This window comes from Buceros rhinoceros, unplaced genomic scaffold, assembly GCF_000710305.1.
Source record: "Buceros rhinoceros silvestris isolate BGI_N320 unplaced genomic scaffold, ASM71030v1 scaffold10113, whole genome shotgun sequence".
Classification (NCBI taxonomy): Eukaryota; Metazoa; Chordata; class Aves; order Bucerotiformes; family Bucerotidae; genus Buceros; species Buceros rhinoceros.
This window is the reverse complement of record NW_010401828.1, coordinates 26,900-44,489: the sequence shown is the minus strand read 5'-3', so window position 1 is coordinate 44,489 and position 17,590 is coordinate 26,900. Positions and strand designations below refer to the sequence as shown.

Genomic DNA, 17,590 nt, shown 5'->3' with positions numbered 1-17,590 from the left:
GTGGACAGTTGCCTTTTATTTTTGCTTTTTAAGAGGAGACCAAAGAGCAATAAAAATTTAATATTTTCACTTGCCTGTACTTAGCCTTTGAATTATGTAAATACAGACTAATGAGAAGGAACAGCTGTTCCACAATAATCCCCGTGATTTAGGGCTGCTTCAATGTATCTTGACCCCTATGACTGAGGAGGGTTAGAACTACAAATCCTGCTGCTCTGCAGTGCTCAAGAGATAGAGGCTTATGCTTTTGGCATCAGCTTGCCTTAAATGTGTGTTTCACCACCTATAGTATGTCAGAGTCCCAATCAACTAAATTCTTTTTCTCACCAGCACAGTTTGAAGGCTTTGCTGGAGGCAGGCCAAGAAGGAAGCTTTGCATCTTGCATCTTGCAAAGCAAAGTTCTTCCTCCCCCAGTTCCCCTCCTGATGACCTGTGCCAAGCATCAAGATGAGAGCAAATTTTACTTGTGAAAGTGTGTGTTAGTCAAAAATAGGAAGCTGCCAAGAGCTGGGACTTGGTTGGGATGTCTTATTGAAAATTCAAATTGAAGGAAAAAAAAAGATAAAAAGAGTTCAACTGCTTTGTGCTTGAAAAGAAGCACTGCAAATCATTTTCAGTCTTTAATGTGCCTTGTCATTTCTAAATGTGGATTAAATGGTTTTTAGCCCTATGGTTTGATTTACTACTTACGCATGTTTTGAAAAGAAAAGAAAGAGGACTTAGTATTGAGGATAGTATAAAGTTGCATGCTTCAGAGGCACATGGGGTCTGCCAGACTTGCCTTATGCGGACATGCACATGCTTGTCCTTTGGGGCACGGTAAGACTTTTATGGAGCAACCCTGAACATAAGTTGACTGAGTATGATATTGTATGTGTCTATATAAACCAGAAAGTTTTCTGTTCCATCTCTTAAACTGTACGTTCATACACTTACCAAGTGTGGTATAGAATGACCGAATATATTTATCGTAATGTTTAAAACACACGAATTGTACCATACCTGTAAATCTGTATGTCTTCCTTTATTTGAATGTGAATTATTCCTGGGTGATTTCATAATACAAAGATGTGCAAACCGTTCCTAATACTTGTCTGTAGATCCTGAGTGGGCCAGACAGGGTGCCTCTCCACCCATTCTCTTCTGGGTTGTTTCCAGCCCAGCTCCTTCCACTGATTTACACTTTCTGTTTTCAGCAGCATCCCTGCCAAACTCCCAGCCATGGGCACTGGATCTGTAACTACTCCTTTAGCTCCCTCTGGGGTGCTCTTCTTCCTTGCAAGCATCCCTGCCAGCAAGGCACACGGCTTTGGCATCACCTTCCATTTTGGCTTATCGCTGAGTCCTTGTACTCGGGCTCTGTCCAAATCTCATAGAGTCCGTCTGCGTAACACAGCCAGCCCTGCCCACCATCGGCATCCCCCAGCACAGCCACTGCCCTACACTTCCCCTTGGCCCTGCCAGCTGTGATCACAAGCTGCTTAGGCTTGTCCACATGGCTCAGCACTGGTCTTCTCCCAGCTCAACATGTTAACCTTGTCACCTCTCCTTACGGCTCTCACTCAAGTCTTATCACCTTAAATAGGAGCTCCTTGCTCTCAATTTCAAAGCCCTTTTGCAGACAAAAGCCTTTCATTCACCTTTGAGATATTGGCTAATCATTGCCACCTTTGTCTTCTGCTTGTTATATTTTCATGCGTGACCCTTTCATCCTATTGACATCCTGATTTTCCTTCTTTGCATGAATTTTAAACTTTTCCGGTTTCCCTATACCTACAAAGGCACTGACAGTCGGTCAGAGTGGTGTCAGCCCAACCCTTCTTACAGTGTACCTGGATCCGGCCTCACGTTTCATTTGCACAACAGCATCTGTCTGCTGCTCCTGGCTGGATCTCTGAGCTGCTAGAAAATGTGCAAAAGAGAAAGGAATAAAAAAATGTGTAAATTATTTAGTGAATATTCCTTCTCAAGGCTTCTTTAGGTCTTGAAAGTCCTCCCTTGCATCCCCTCCGCCTCCTTGCTGACATCTCTGTCTAAAACTTTCTATGTTCTTTATGAGACAGGCATAAAAGTTCAACTTTTTAAAAAAGTTTCTCCTGAGAAACTCTTGCAAAACAAACCCCCTGGCAGCTAAACCCAGAAACACGTTGGCAAATACATTTCTTTGCTTTTACTGAGTCCCCTCTCCACAACTGAAGTGTATTTTTTTATAGCGTGCCTGGGGCAAACCAAGGCCAACGTTTACCATATGCATACTTTGTGCATATGATGATTTTCTTGGGCTTGTCCTTTATATATGAAAGCCTGAGTGATTAAAAGCACAGGCAACCAAAGCAACATGACAGGTTCCAGTCTTGCAATGCATAAATACATGTACATCCACTGGATCCTTCAAGAGACTAAATTAATCTTTTATTCTGCTCATTTTGTTTTCTAGGCTGAACAGAAATGCTTTCTCTGTGATTCCAGATACCCATATAATCCCTATATGCAGCACAACAGTCACATGATTGAAAATGTTATCACAACTTTTGAGCCTGATAGGAAAAAGAAGTGGTGGCAGTCAGAAAATGGTAAGTTTATTTGAGAAACCATTACTGCAAAATGTCTGTGAGATTTATTTATGTAATTGATATTCACCACATTGCCTTCATGAAGAGATTAAAAAAACTTGCATCTGTTCTTTGATTCAGTAGTACCAAATGATTTAAACCTATTTGGGTGAAGCAATATAGGATTTCAGAAATTCTGTTTTTCTACAGACGGATTTTAAGCACAGTATCTCCAAGAGCTGGCCAGAGGACTGTGGTAGTGCAGTGTTACACACAGTGGCCATGTATTTTTCACAGGGTGTCTACCTTACAGGGAAATGTGATTTGTGACAAAAGGTACATTTGCCTACAGATGCGTAATGACAGAGTGTGTAAAACACACATATCCATTTAAAAAAAAAATAGTGCTTGCAGTGTAAAGCACTAATAATTTAGGAAATAATTAAATAAATCCTGGCTACCCTTACTGCCACATGTTAATTTTGTCAAAAGCTTTTGCTGTAGTAGTTCTTTACTGATATCATAGATTTATAGAATAGCTTGGAATAGAATGGATCTTTAAAGGTCACCTAGTCCAACCACCATTGTAATGAGCAGGAACATCTTCAACTAGAAGAGATTGCTGAGAACCCCCTCCAACCTGACCTTCAATGTTTCCAGGGATGGGGCATCTACAATTTCTCTGGGCAACCTGTGCGGATGTTTCACCACCCTCACTGTAAAAAAAATTTCTTCCTCTATCTAGTCTAAATCTTTTAGTTTAAGACCATCACCCCTGTCCTGTTGCAACAGACCCTGGTGAAAGGTCTGTTCCTTTCTTTCTTATAAGCCCCCTTTAAGTACTGGAAGCCTGCAATAAGGTCTCCCCAAAGCCTTTTTTTCTCCAGGCTGAACAACCCCAACTCTCTCAGCCTGTCCTCACAGGAGAGTTGTTCTATCGCTCTGATCATTTTTGTGGCCTTATCTGGACCCACTCCAACCAGTCCATGTCTTTCCTGTTCAGAGGACTCCGTTGCTGAATGCAGTCCTCCAGGTGAATGCAGTCCTCCTCACCAGAGCAGAGTAGAGGGGGATAATCACCTCCCTTGACCTGCTGGCCATGCTTATTTTGATGCAGCCAAAGATATGGCTGGGGTTTTTGGGTGCCAGACACCACTGTCCACGCAGCCTGTCCTCACAGGAGAGTTGTTCTATCGCTCTGATCATTTTTGTGGCCTTATCTGGACCCACTCCAACCAGTCCATGTCTTTCCTGTTCAGAGGACTCCGTTGCTGAATGCAGTCCTCCAGGTGAATGCAGTCCTCCTCACCAGAGCAGAGTAGAGGGGGATAATCACCTCCCTTGACCTGCTGGCCATGCTTATTTTGATGCAGCCAAAGATATGGCTGGTCTTCTGGGCTGCAAGCACACATTGTCCAGCTTTTCATCCACCAGTACCCCCAAGTCCTTCTCTTCAGGGCTACTCTAAATCTCTTCATTCCCTAACCTGTATTGATATTGGGGATTGCTCCAACCCAGGTGCAGGACCTTGCCCTTGGCCTAGTTGAACCTCATGAAGTTCACACGGGCCCACTTCTAAAGTTTGTCTAGGTCCCCCTGGATGGCAAACCATCCCTCAGGTGTGTCAATCACACCATTCAGCCTGGTGTTATCTGCAAACTTGATGAGGGTGCTCTTAACCCCACTGTCTATGTCATTGGTGAAGATATTATCCTTATAGCTTCTCTGCGAAGGCATGCTAGGAGGAATTGCATTTACTCTAACTTATTTGATATACAGTAAATATGTAAAAAATATTTGACTGGTTGGAAATTAAAGCACAGAAAATTAAAGATAGTAATCTTATCCTTATTTTGCATATCCAACTAAAAATTCATAAGCCTTGCTTTTTCACAGAGTTTAGCAAGGAAGTGTCACCAGTTTTGGACACCACTGCCAATAAAGGTGTGGGCCAGCTGTGAGATGATCTTTACTTGCTCACCTCATCTTTCTTCTGGGATGAGGTCTCATGCACAGCCTGGTTAGCAGGAACACTGGGATACTGCATGCAGACATGAACAATGGGGATGTCAGCTGAGGTCCTGTTCTGCAGAGAATGTGTGAATTGTGGGGGTTTTTTTCCATACTTGCTGCAATTTTGGAAGATGCCTGGTGCGATAGCTCTGCTCGTGACAAATTTCAGGTCTGCCAGTATAGAAGGGTTTAACAGATCTGTTTAGCGTGAAGAAAAACATGTAGTTTTATTGAGTCTTCTTTTTCTTAGAAATTAAGGAAGCTATTTGGATGGATTTAAAAAAAAAATCTTAAATGTGAATACAGGAAGATGTAAACCCAAAACCTCATCATCACTATCCCATACTGTCCAAATGATCTGAACAGGAGCTTTAACCACCTCCTGCAGTCTCAGTGACATGGAGCATTGCCAATGCCAGTGCTGGCAAAGCAGCGCATTGCATTGCCCCTGAGCGAGCGATGCAGCTGCACGCAGGGTTTGTGCAGAAGGGATGCCCTTAGGAGCCTCACTGTTGTGCTGCAAAAGGCATCTTTAAATTCCCCATGGCAAAGCTGTCACAGCAACCCATCCAATGTGCACATTGTGCTCTTCACTTAATTTTCGTTCTCTTTTCAGGCATTGACCATGTCAGCATTAGATTGGACCTAGAAACTTTATTCCAGTTCAGCCATCTTATCCTGACCTTTAAGGTACACCTTTATATAATGTATACACTAATTACTTAACCACAGGAATAAATTGCTTAGAGAGGCAGTGAAAGCCCCATCTTTAGAAGTTTGTAAGAACAGGTTAGATAAACACCTGTCAAGTATGGTTAAGTTATAGTTGATCCTGCCTTAGGGGAGGAGGATACACTGAATACCTTCCTATTCATGTGCCTTCTGGTCCTATTTTCTGTAAGTCTGAGAATTAAAGCTAAAAAAAAAAGGCAAAATTAAGCCCTAAAAATTTAGGACATCTCTGAACTGCAGTTAGTTGCTCTTTCAAATTTAATTCAGCCTTCTCATGCATGTCCGTTATGATCCAGATGGTTACAAATTTTTTTTCTACAAAATTCCTACATTGTGTAGGTAAATTCCCTTACTTAGAAAGTACTCTCGTATCTATATGGAAGATTTTGCTAGAGGGTAGTTCAAATGAAGAATCCAGCTTTTTCAGAGAATACATGTACCCCAGTAGTGAGCGTACAGGCTCCCAAACACAGAATTTTAATTGGCAGCTGTTGTTATCCCTCAAGCAGGAAGGTCAATACAACAACCCCCGAGATATCTTATCAAAGCCCAGTTAAGAAATTCTTGTAATAATGTTTCTTGCAGACATTTCGGCCTGCAGCAATGCTGGTTGAGCGCTCCACTGATTTTGGTCAGACCTGGAAAGTGTTTAGATATTTTGCACAGGACTGTGCAGCTTCTTTTCCCAACATCTCTTCTGGGCCAGCAAAAAGTGTGGGAGACGTCATTTGTGACTCAAAATATTCAGACATCGAGCCCTCCACTGAAGGCGAGGTATTGCCAAGTGTCTGTGTTTGTATGGTTTCAGATCATATGTGGCTATTTTTCTGAAGCTAAGGGTCTCTCATCTGTATCCATCAGATCCACGTATGCTGGTTCTGAGACGTGAAGTGTTACTGACTTTACTGAAGTAAGAGGAAAAGCCGAACACTGTATTTTACCCTCAGTTTCACACCCAAATAAATTAATAAAACAAATTCTATAAAACCTTCTAGTGCTCTTTCCTGGTTTCCAAATTCATATGGAATTCCCCTTTGTAAGAGATCTTGACACTCTATCAGCCTCTACACTAAAGGTAGGGGCCTGTGCTTTGATCTCTTTGGTGGGTGCTTATCCCATCTCTATATCACTCTAGGGCATTCCTTTTCCCTTCCTCCTGACACATCAACCCACCAAAAGGTCTTTTTGACTTGCTCAGCCAAGGCCAGGTTGAAAGGGTGAGAGCACTTGCTAAATCAGGGCCAAGGCCTTGTTCTTTCAGACAATTAGTCAAGTGTCATTAGTAACTGATGGGTCTCAGGTGGCAGTCTTTATATCCAAAAGGAATAGCTTCAGTGATATATAGAGAGAGCTGTATTAATTTGTTTTGCAGGTTGTTTTAAAAGCTTTGGATCCCAGCTTTGAAATAGAAAATCCATATGTGCCATATATACAAGGTATGGACTGAACGGGTTTTCTCCAGAGATACTCTGTTGGTGTTGCTTGTTTTATACACTGAAAGGATCAACAGCTCATCTGGTGTAAGTCAACAGTGTTGAAAATTAGGTCCCTGAAGATCTTAAGGAGATACCTGTATCAATAAGTAAAACGAGCCAGTGTTGTTCTCCAGTCCTGAGCACAACTCTGCAGAGCTCACCCATGCAGCTAAACTGTCGTTCCTTCTGGGATCAGGTGGTCCAATCCACTGCTTTTTGGGAACGGTTTGAGAGGTGTACAAGAACCCACAAAGGCTGTGGCTGGGAAAATAGAGGCCAGAGCCATACCAGGGAGGGTGCTAATGCATATTCAGTGCTAGGAGTGGGTCCATGCCCCAGCACTGTATGGGTTACTGATCTCAACCCATATAAGATAATTTTCACTATTTCTTCAGTCTGGAGGAATTCTTGGATGACTGATCCAAGCTGAAGATTTCATGCTGTTTATTTTTGAGTGAACTCGGGCTCTTGATTTCTCTTCTTTCCTTCCAGAGCTCATTACGTTGACAAACCTAAGGATCAATTTTACTAAACTCCACACCCTTGGAGATGCTCTGCTTGGAAGAAGACACGGTGATCCCCTCGAGAAGTACTACTATGCTGTCTATGAGATGGTTGTACGAGGCAGCTGCTTTTGCAATGGCCACGCCAGCCAGTGTAATCCCATGCAGAATTGGCGGGGAGATGTTTTCCATCAGTCTGGAATGGTGCGTTATTAACACTGTCTCCAATAAGGACAGTCCCTACCTGGTATTTTGGGGGAAGGAAGAGATGGAGGGAAGGAGAGGAAGGAAGATCTCTAACAATGTTTGAATCGAACATTTGCAACTCCAGTTTGTAAGATGTTTCAATACAGCTTCTTCCTTTAAAACCCTGGGGTGGATTGCTCAGAAGCTGTCTCTTTGTTGGCACTGTTATAGCGTTTCAAAAGTAACTGGGGCAAGACATGTTGATAATAGCAGCAAAATACCAGAGTTGTAATGGTGCAAATGTAATGCAGTAAGTAGCCTGTGGTGTGTGGAGACTTGATCAGCCACTCACTGGGTGCATTCCACACTCCAGCTGGGTTCAAGGGCTCTGAAGCAGGAGAGGAAGCATTGGCACAAAGAATAGCTGATAATTCAATGCTAAACCATGAAAAATGGATTGTTAAAAAGGAACCTGATTGCAAATTCTTTCCCTCTGGGAACAAGAGATTTTTTCTCCTGGAAAGTATGTATGTCAATACAGAGGCATGTAGGGAGAGAAAGAGATAATTTAAAAGGTTGAAGTCTCCTCTGATATCTCTAGAAGTGGGTTTTTTTCTGAGTATTGCTCAGCGGCTGTAAAACTATTTGGTTTAAGTTTGTAGGTGTTCTCCAGACCTTTTTCTCAAATAACTGAGAATTATGTCAGCTGGGGGAGCCAAAGAGCTTCGAATTTTCCTGATACTGCTGGTATACCTCGGGCAGATATTTCCTGTCCTCTCCTCTGCCGTCATCTTACCTCCTCTCGCTTCTCACGTTGCAGGTCCACGGCAGATGTATCTGCCACCATAACACAGAAGGTTTGTCTTGCGAAAGATGTAAAGATTTCTACAATGATGCTCCCTGGAGGCCAGCTGAAGGGACACAAGATAATGCTTGCAAACGTAACTCAAACATATTATTTTCTTTTTTAATAGCTGGGGGGTGGGTGTAGGCCATTGCCAGCCTCATGGATAATGGGATGGCTGGTTTTCTGGGAGGGACACTTTTCCTTGCCTCATCTAGAAAAATAGATGGATTCCTGTATCCATTGGTGCTATGTTGCCCTATAAGAAGGAGAGCTGTTTCATATTCTTATTTTTCATGAAGAGAAAAGAAACCAATAAAGAAAGAAAAAAGCAACTAATGCAAAAAAGATCATTGCCTAGGGTCTTTCTTGCGAATGAAAGAATAATTTAGACAAGGCTAAATTATTTATTTCCAAATAATGAGTTATGTAGGATATATGTTGTGTTTTGAACCTAGCTGGCAACTAAGCACCACACAACCGCAAAAGATAAGCAATGCTCTGTTTATGATCACCATTACCCCAAGCCAAGCTGAAACAGCACGCCTTCTCCAGCCATCCCCCCCCTTATATGTACTGGCATGATGAACCTAGCTGGCAACTAAGCACCACACAACCGCAAAAGATAAGCAATGCTCTGTTTATGATCACCATTACCCCAAGCCAAGCTGAAACAGCACGCCTTCTCCAGCCATCCCCCCCCTTATATGTACTGGCATGATGTCAGGAAGGTATCAAATATCCCATTGGCTGGTTCAGTCCAGCTATCCTGGCCATGGAAATTAACCCTATCCTAGCTGAACGCAGGACAAGGATCTGTAACAAATATTCAGCTAGATCTTTCTTCAGTGGAGCAGTGCTCCCCACCTTGTATCAGGCACTCACCTGCATGGGTACTTTTCCAAGTGTGAGTCCCAGTCCTGTCATAAGTTTCCAGTGTTTTCACCCACCTGTAAAGCACAAGGCCTGGGAAGTTATATCTTGCTGGGGCACTGAAATCATACAAGGAACAAGTAACCCAGTGTTAACGGTAGACAACATTGGTGGCAAGGCCACAATAATAGGAGTCGTGGTGTGAAATACCCCACTGTTTGTTTTGATTTCAGGGTGTAACTGCAACGGCCACTCTGGCAGGTGCCACTTTGACATGGCTGTGTACCAGGCCAGTGGCGGGGTCAGCGGTGGTGTTTGTGAGGATTGTCAGGACAACACCATGGGGCAACACTGTGACGAGTGCAAACATTTCTTCTATCAGGATCCACTCAAAGTCATCTCAGACCCTCAGGCATGCCTCCGTAAGCTTCCATATTTTAGCTTCTGTAAGAATGACTCAAAACTGGCCAGTTCTGCTTCTCTTTGCTCTGAACCCTATGACATCCCCATGCTTAAGTGTTCCTATGGTTGTAAAAATGTTACCAAACCTGTAACATCCAAACCGTCTTATAAAGTAGCTGCATGATAGCATCCTTGAACCAGCTTTGTAAAAAGAGTCCAACTCATTGTTAAACTGATCTTAGAAATCCAGCAGGGCCATCATCTTTCTTGAACAACGTAATGAAATATGAATAGCAGTACTGCTGTTGCTTCTATCGTACTCAGGGATTACAGAAGAGGTATGAAATGGTGGGAGTAGTAATAACTTCTGCTAGATACCTGTCATATGCCAGAAAACCAGTCTTTCAGGCATAAAAGTCCTTCTTCTGAAAGACGAGCTAAATTCAGTATTATCATAGGATGGGAAAAATGCTCCAAGTGTAATTTAATTGTAGTAATTGATTGGTGTAAAAAGTTCTTAAGGAGCCAAGGGGTGATTACCCAGGAGAGTGGTGTGGTAGATGTCAGCTTTGCCATGAGAAAGCAGTGTCCCATGCTGAATCCATTGCTTCCAGTAAATAATGCAGCCACGGCCAACACAGACCAGCTCTGGGGAAGTGGCTCGTGTGTGGTACCCCTGCAACCCATGCTTTCATGAGAGCCCCAAAAATATGGGGCCCACTACACCCCAGGTACTCTGGAGAGGGTAGAGAGTGGATGAGCGATGCCTATTTCTACCCAAACCAAAGGGTATGTTTCTACCAAAGTCAAGACTCTCTCCTCCAGAGAAAAAACAGATCTTGGAAACATTTTCATGTTTCTTAACAGTGGCTGAGCATTAACTGTAAAGCATCCAACACAGTGAGCATGGATGAACGTCTCTAATCTTTACAAGAATCCTGAATTTGTGCCTACAGTAGCTCTGTAATTGCATTTTTATGCTCATACCTAAATGTGCTTTTTTATGTCTCCTTGACTGTGTCTATAGCCTGCAACTGTGACCCAGAAGGTACGTTGCATGACGGCATGTGTGAGAGCCACACAGATCCTGCTCTGGGAATGGTGGCGGGCCGGTGCCTTTGCAAGGAGAATGTGGAGGGTGTCCGCTGTGACAAGTGCAGGGCAAACTACTACGGGCTGAGCGGCAGTGACCCTCTGGGCTGCCAGCGTATGTAAACCACCTCTTTTATTCTTCTTTCCAAGGCATTTTTAAGAGTTGGAGTCACTGAATGCACAGATGCACACTCTAATGCAGTGTCTGCTTCATAAAATACCCAGTTGCCTACTATAATTTAATGTCAATGTAATTTACTGTTCCTGATGCAGCATCTGAGACTGAAAAGATGCAAAATCACTTGCAGAATACATAGTATACTATAGTAGAATCAGCTGTTGATAATAGAATTGTTGTTAAATAGGAATTTAATTGAAAAGGGAGTTAAAACACATGAAAATTATTTTGGCATCCAAGTCAGTGTAGGGATGAATGAAAAGCCTCAGATGGTTTGTTAGGATAGTTGGACTCTACACTGCACAGTGCAACATTTTGATGGCAGGAGCTGCTGCCTTACCATGAGAGCTTCCAGACCACTCTGAGGTCTGCAGGGTGCCAGGGCATGTCCATCTGCAGAGCATCCATCCCGAGGATAGAGACTGTCATGCTGATGCCACATCTAAAGAAAACACCAGTCCTACTCTCGTCACTGAGGCCTGCAGAGGTAACTGCACATTTGTCTCCCTGCAGCCTGCCACTGTGACCCCTCTGGCAGTCTGCCCTTCTCCAGCTGTGATCCTGCCACGGGAGAGTGCCTCTGCCAGCAGTTTGCCAAGGGGCGACGCTGTGAAAAATGCATCGTACGTACTCAGTTTTTGGTACTACTTCTGTGTGTGGTTTTAGAATTCTCCTTTCCCATCTCCCACCTTTTCATTGCCAGAAAAGTAAACAGCCAAAAATCAAAATACTTTCACAGCTGTATGCTCCCTTTTCGCATTGACACATCTGTTTCTTTTTTACTGCTTGCCAACATTTGTGCAATCAAGTTGGACTAGGAGGAGCACTCCCAGGAACGAAAGGAAGTGTAAAATCATATCCTCAGGCCATCTTTGCTGTTTACAGAGCAACTTGCTTGCACAAATGGGTAAATATATCTGGCTCTTCTTGCAGTGGCTGAGCACCCATGTAGCTTAAGAGATCTCCCGTGGCCAAGCACAGGCAGCAGCACAGTAGTACTCTGAAGCATTGTTAATCCAGGGGTATAAGTTCTGTTGTGCTTTACATACTTGAATATTTGCAATAAAAAAATCTTTCACTATATTGTCCCAGGAAGGATACTGGGGTCTCGGCAACAGCTTGTATGGGTGTTCTCCATGTGACTGTGATATTGGTGGATCCCAGAATAACTTGTAAGTTAATGTTCTTCAAGTTCTTTTTTGGTTTTAATTTTTATAAACTCAGGCTAGATTTTCTGATTAGGTTAATAGAGTCTCATTCAAAGCCAACTTTAAATCAGCTAAAGCCAAAATTTGTTTAATATAAAATGTGAACTTCATGGCTTGAGGGAACCAGAGGTCCTAATATCAAGAAAAATTAGAAGTAAGTTAAAGGTGACATTTTTAGCTTAGCTTCCTACGTATACTTAAAAGCTAGAAGTATCTTAATTTTTTCTGATGTGCCGGCTCCTATTCAAAATATGTAATTTTAGAAGAAGGATTGGTTTCAGTTAGGCTCTTCCAGAAGTCTGTTGAGCAGGATTCAAAGAAAAGCTGAAACAAGAGTGGAGCTGAGCTGCTGTGCTGTGAGGACCCAGCCTTGCTGCCCTCTGATGACTTCCTCAACTCTTACACTAGGTGCTCACCGAAGGATGGTCAGTGCCAGTGTCTTCCCAACATCGTGAGTCGTCAGTGTAACGAGCCAGCCCCAGGGTACTTCTTTTTACCCCTGGATTATTACATTTATGAAGCTGAGCATGCAAAGCCCCTTTCTGGATCTGCACCCTTGGTACGTAGTTGGCTTTTCAGGTGTCGTACTGAGAGAGGGTCCATGCGGTGGTGGCACAGGAGCTGAGGCTGAGGAGAGGACCTCTTGCTCAGGAAGCAGCAGGAGCAACTCTTCAGCAGGGAGATACAAAGCAAGTCCCTTGACCATCCTCAGTTAATCCTTGTTCTTTATGGACATGCCTATCCCATAAATGACTGTTACCAAGGAACAGTTGCTACAGCATGGTGTGACTTGCAAAGCTGTCCTTGCTGCTTTTCAAGTGAGGGCTGCTCTAGCATGAATAGAGAAATTAATTTAAGTATTTAGATTAGAGGAAAGTGACTGAGTTGCCAACAGCTATCATGAACTGTGATATTTCTGGGAATCTCCAACAGGGGAAGAATCAAATTCCTCTCTGCTCCATTGGACTAGTTTCTGCTGCCTTATATAATGGCACTGATTGTAGCCTGATTTCCTCAAGAATTTGGCATCCATCTATAATATTTTTAGAATACGTAATTTTTATTTATTTTTTTCCCTCTCACATGGGCGTAGTTGTTCCCTATGCAGAGTACGAGTCTGGAATGCATCCCTTCCGCTGCCTATGTTTTTACTAACGTTTCTTCTCCAATGTGTTGTCCAGAAGCTATAGAGAAGGAATAATAAAAAAATGTTTATTTGCAGGTCACATCCACAAATATTTAGCTATAATCTCAACCAGTAACCATCCTACAGTCCAATAATTAAATGGAAAACAGATGTCTGGGACAGAGCTTATGAGAGGAACTGCAAGTTAATTTTAAGGGAGGCGAAAGGGTTTCCAGCAATTTCTGGGCCGTAGTTTAGAGGTTCACCCAGCAGAGAATAGAGCTTGATTTAAGAATGTGGATTTTCATTTAACTGTTTACCTACCCTTTGGAACTGTTGAGACAGTGCTGCCCCTCTCCCATTACTTCATAGGTTAAACCAAGCACTCTTCCAAGGTGTGACGTCTACTTCCAGAAGCAAGGCTATGAGTTCACTATTGAAAATGGAAAGATTGTGTTAAACAGGAGCAAGAAACGAGGTGTAAGAAAATCTGGACTGGAACAGGTAATTTGGTTCTTGAATAGTTAGTTACTTAAGACTACAACAGATACTAAAATTTTATTTTGCAACAGAGAACAAGAAAATGTCTGAGCCTGTGAGATTCACAGTTCTAGACATTACAATCCTGACACAATTGAAATAAATTTTCTTTGTACACCGTTGGACTGGACGTTTTATAATTCACACTGACAGGTTTGCTCTGCTATGTCCAATGCCTTGTAGACTCAGTTCAATGAAACGTTTAGAACAGAAGAGACCCGATGAAAGGTAAAAATTTTGGGGTTTTGTTTTGCTTCCAAAACATTTCCAACATTTACCTTTTCCCAGCAAGTTTACCAAGACAATAATATGGTACCTACTGCATTTAAATGCTGTCAACTTTGTCACCATAAGTATCAATATTTATTTATGCAACTTGTAATGAAAAGTCCAGCTATGTATGAAGTCAAGCTTAATCTGTTTAAGGTTTACAAAGTGAATGCTTGGAGGTGCCAAATATGTAGAGCGGCACGGATTATTTAGTCCCTCTCATTGCTGTGGTTGCAAAGCTGTAGGAATCTTTTCTTTATATATGACCCTAAACATACTGCATTTGGGAGAGTCCTTAGATTGTTGATCTCAAGCTTTTTCAGAAAATGAGGTTGACTGATGGCCAAAATAAGTAAACAATCTGGCAGAAGTATTTCCTTTATTTTTTTATGAGTTTGTTTTTTCATAATTTGACTCTGTGTGTTGTTGAAAATGTCAGTATGTCTTTGCAGGGTGTCATGCAGTTTGGACAGGACTCGGCTGTGGCGGTGGTTTTTAGGCAGCCCAGTGCCAGTCGGTCTGTCACATGGACAGGACCTGGCTTTGCTCGCGTTCCCAGCGGAGCTGGGCTGAGGTTTGCCATCAACAACATTCCCTTTTCTATGGACTTTGATATCACGATTCGTTATGAGCCTGAGGTACTTACGATGTCTTGTGTGTCTTGTAATGTTGTGATAGATGCAGGATCTATTTTGTCAGTAATAGGATGCAGCAACTTACTTGTTCCACTCTTTATATTTAAAATTAGAATTGTTTGCCTTTTCATCCTTATCAGTCAAGTAATATGCCTTCCACTGATCCTTTAACTCTTTCCATACAAATCTGAAAAATCAGTGCTACAAGTGTTTTCTAAGTATCAGCCAGGATTTCATTTTCTGGAGTTCCACTTTTGATACCTTTGCTTGGGCTGGGCTGTGGTTCACAAATCAGACACATGCAAAATGCAGCTCCTTTTAGATGGACATCCTGTATTTCTAGCTGGGATTTTCTGTGCAGGAAAATGCACACAGGCAGGAGTGATCAGAGCAGGTATTTATCCAGGACTTTTGCAGACATCCCAATTCCCACTTGCTCCAGCTGGGCTCTGGGATGTGAGAAAATTGCAGCAAAATAGCCAAAATCTTATTTTTTGCCTGGACAAAATTTCTCAACAATGAAGACATGTCTCGGGAAATCTGTTAACCCAAATCTGGTTAAATTCAAGTCTGCACCCATGTCTTCAAAAACACAGGCAAGTGTTTTGTTCGTACCAGTATTTGTATATGCCTTACCCTTTCTCTTTGCGGCTCCTTGGGACAATCCCACCACTCAAGATCCTCCTTCTGTCTATTGTATTGTGTTGTTTTACTGTCATTCTGAGGCAAACAAAACTCCCAGTGTCTTAAAACATGAGAACAATTTTGCAGTGGGCTGGTTTGATGTATCTTTTTCCTTCTAAGGATTAAACAGTTGAATTTTAAAGTTGTTGCAAAGTCTTTCATGTTTGTTATTCCTTTTTAGATGTGAGAGGAGGCAGATAATGTAGGATATCTCTGGGACAATTCTGTGCTAAGAAAGGAAACAATTTCAATGACTTTAACAGAGCTGTTTCCATTTGCATCAGCTGAGGTCCCATTTCCGTCTCTGGTCTTCAATTAGCCATTGCAAATACAAGGCATTTTTCACAAATGACATTATTTTTTTAGTGCTCTAAAGAACAAAGAGAAAATCTGTTTTGTCACTGCAATGTGCAATCATTCAGATGGCTTTTGTTAACCCTGGCAGAGAAGTGGGTTTTTCAGATATGAAAAATGACCGTAATTTTTGCCCTTTGTTTATAGTCCTTGGAAGACTGGTTTGCAAGTGTTGCCATCCAGCCCACTGGTATTTTGTCAAGTCAACACTGCAAAAATAAGGGCCTTCCACAGGAGCCACATGTGTTGCCTCTCCCAGCTACAAAGAGGTATGGCTATTCCTGTCCTTTTGCCTGTAGATTTTCTGTGTACAAATCTTCTACGGAAGCTTTTTGGGACTATTAGAAACACATGTATGGCCTTTCCTGTTGCTGTCACACCACAATACCACGTAGGCTCTAAGGAAGCGTCTGATGCTGCAGTCCTCAGCCTGGCAAAAGTTTGTCCAATCTAATCCAGAAGAGCAGCCTGAGATCCTGCTGGGGTTAGTTGTTGCTTTGGCAAAGATCCAGCTGCAGCTATTTCAATATAGAAAGCAAATATTGAGTTAAAGTCACCATCCTAGCCTATTTTCAAACCAGCTTTTCAGCTTGGGCCTATGTAAAGAATAGAGGGGAGCCAAGAGGATGTGACCAAAGTCTTGATCAAACAGGGACAGGAAAAGACAAACACAAACAGTGAGCTGCAAACTCCTTTGCTTGAAGTAGTAAACCCTGTCATTTTCAGTTTAATCTCACCAAGTTTAAATCGTGTTTGGTGAATCATCCAGGCAGAAGTCATGCAGCTTTCCAAAGCCTGCAGGCAGCGGGGCTGGGTGTGCTTCCTGCAGCAGCAGGGCTTGCTTGGGACTGCAGGTACTAGGATGCAGGCACAGAAGGGAGGAAGAGCTCACAGCATACCATAAACCTGCCTTGTCCTGACTCCTGCCTGTAACTGTGCTTTATTTCTGCTAAACAGGATTGCACTTCTGCAAACTCCAGTCTGCCTGGAGCTGGGAACAGAATATTCTGTGGATGTGTATTTTTCTCAGCCCTCTGCCTCTGACCCAAAGGTGAAACCATTCATCTTGATTGACTCAGTGAGTAGTTCTGTCACAACTTCCTTGAGGCTGTATTTATACCAGTGTGATTTTTTTTTTTCTACACAGACTTACCCAAAATACCTTAAAATCTTTTATAGTGTGTTTTAATAGAAATCCAGCAAAATGTGCTTCTGCTTACCTTCTGCACTGTGTTTGCATGATTTTGTATGGAAAGGCTGAATTGTATCTGTTTTCATTTTCATTGAGCAATACATTATAGCTCATCAGGTCATGTTTGTTACCTATGTTAATAGTCAGTGTATGCTCCTCTATCTGTTGGTCATTTATTATGAGTACAGTCCACATATATTGACAAGATGCTGTATTTAGGGATATAAGTTAATGCAGTTCTCCATCATTTATGTTTTTTTTTAATTCTCTATAATTTGTCTGAATCTAATTAAAAAATCATGGATTTATTTAAAGATGACATTGGAAAAATAAAATCAGTTCTGTACTTTCCCGCGAATCAGGCCCAGACATTTCCCAAATTTCCACCCAGTCAGGAATTGGGTGTTAGTTTTGGGTCATTCTCTTGAGAAAAATATTTTAAAGTCCATTCCTCTAATTACTTCTGTAGAATTGGACCTGACAAGTACTGACCTTACTTGGACATTGAATCTTCAACTGATTTTTCTCTGTTTTGTTAATAGAAGTAAAAAATTTGGCCAGATGCTGCTTTTGGAGTCATCAGCACAGCATCTCTTAGAAGCAAAAACAGTTCTGAGCCTATACTGAGATCTTGTTATAATCAGATTTTTTAATACATAGTCTCTTTTATTTGAAGAACTCAGGGAATGTTTAGACCTTCAGAATAAATGCAAATTTAAATGACTGAGCA

The 17,590-nt window shown here is 42.1% G+C and overlaps 1 protein-coding gene across 1 annotated transcript in view; it reads left to right on the top strand.

Annotated features, from left to right (window-relative positions):
- Positions 1 to 17,590, top strand: part of LAMB4 (laminin, beta 4) — a gene marked incomplete at its 5' end in the record, with an annotated part of 48,058 nt that overhangs the window by 7,826 nt on the left and 22,642 nt on the right. Inside the window, 14 exons of the mRNA XM_010132407.1 lie at positions 2,439 to 2,574; positions 5,183 to 5,256; positions 5,884 to 6,072; positions 6,671 to 6,734; positions 7,266 to 7,480; positions 8,283 to 8,403; positions 9,413 to 9,601; positions 10,609 to 10,788; positions 11,365 to 11,474; positions 11,944 to 12,023; positions 12,468 to 12,618; positions 14,448 to 14,633; positions 15,816 to 15,937; positions 16,626 to 16,746. Of these exons, the coding sequence (XP_010130709.1) occupies positions 2,439 to 2,574; positions 5,183 to 5,256; positions 5,884 to 6,072; positions 6,671 to 6,734; positions 7,266 to 7,480; positions 8,283 to 8,403; positions 9,413 to 9,601; positions 10,609 to 10,788; positions 11,365 to 11,474; positions 11,944 to 12,023; positions 12,468 to 12,618; positions 14,448 to 14,633; positions 15,816 to 15,937; positions 16,626 to 16,746 (1,938 nt within the window). The remainder of the gene's footprint in view (positions 1 to 2,438; positions 2,575 to 5,182; positions 5,257 to 5,883; positions 6,073 to 6,670; positions 6,735 to 7,265; positions 7,481 to 8,282; positions 8,404 to 9,412; positions 9,602 to 10,608; positions 10,789 to 11,364; positions 11,475 to 11,943; positions 12,024 to 12,467; positions 12,619 to 14,447; positions 14,634 to 15,815; positions 15,938 to 16,625; positions 16,747 to 17,590) is intronic.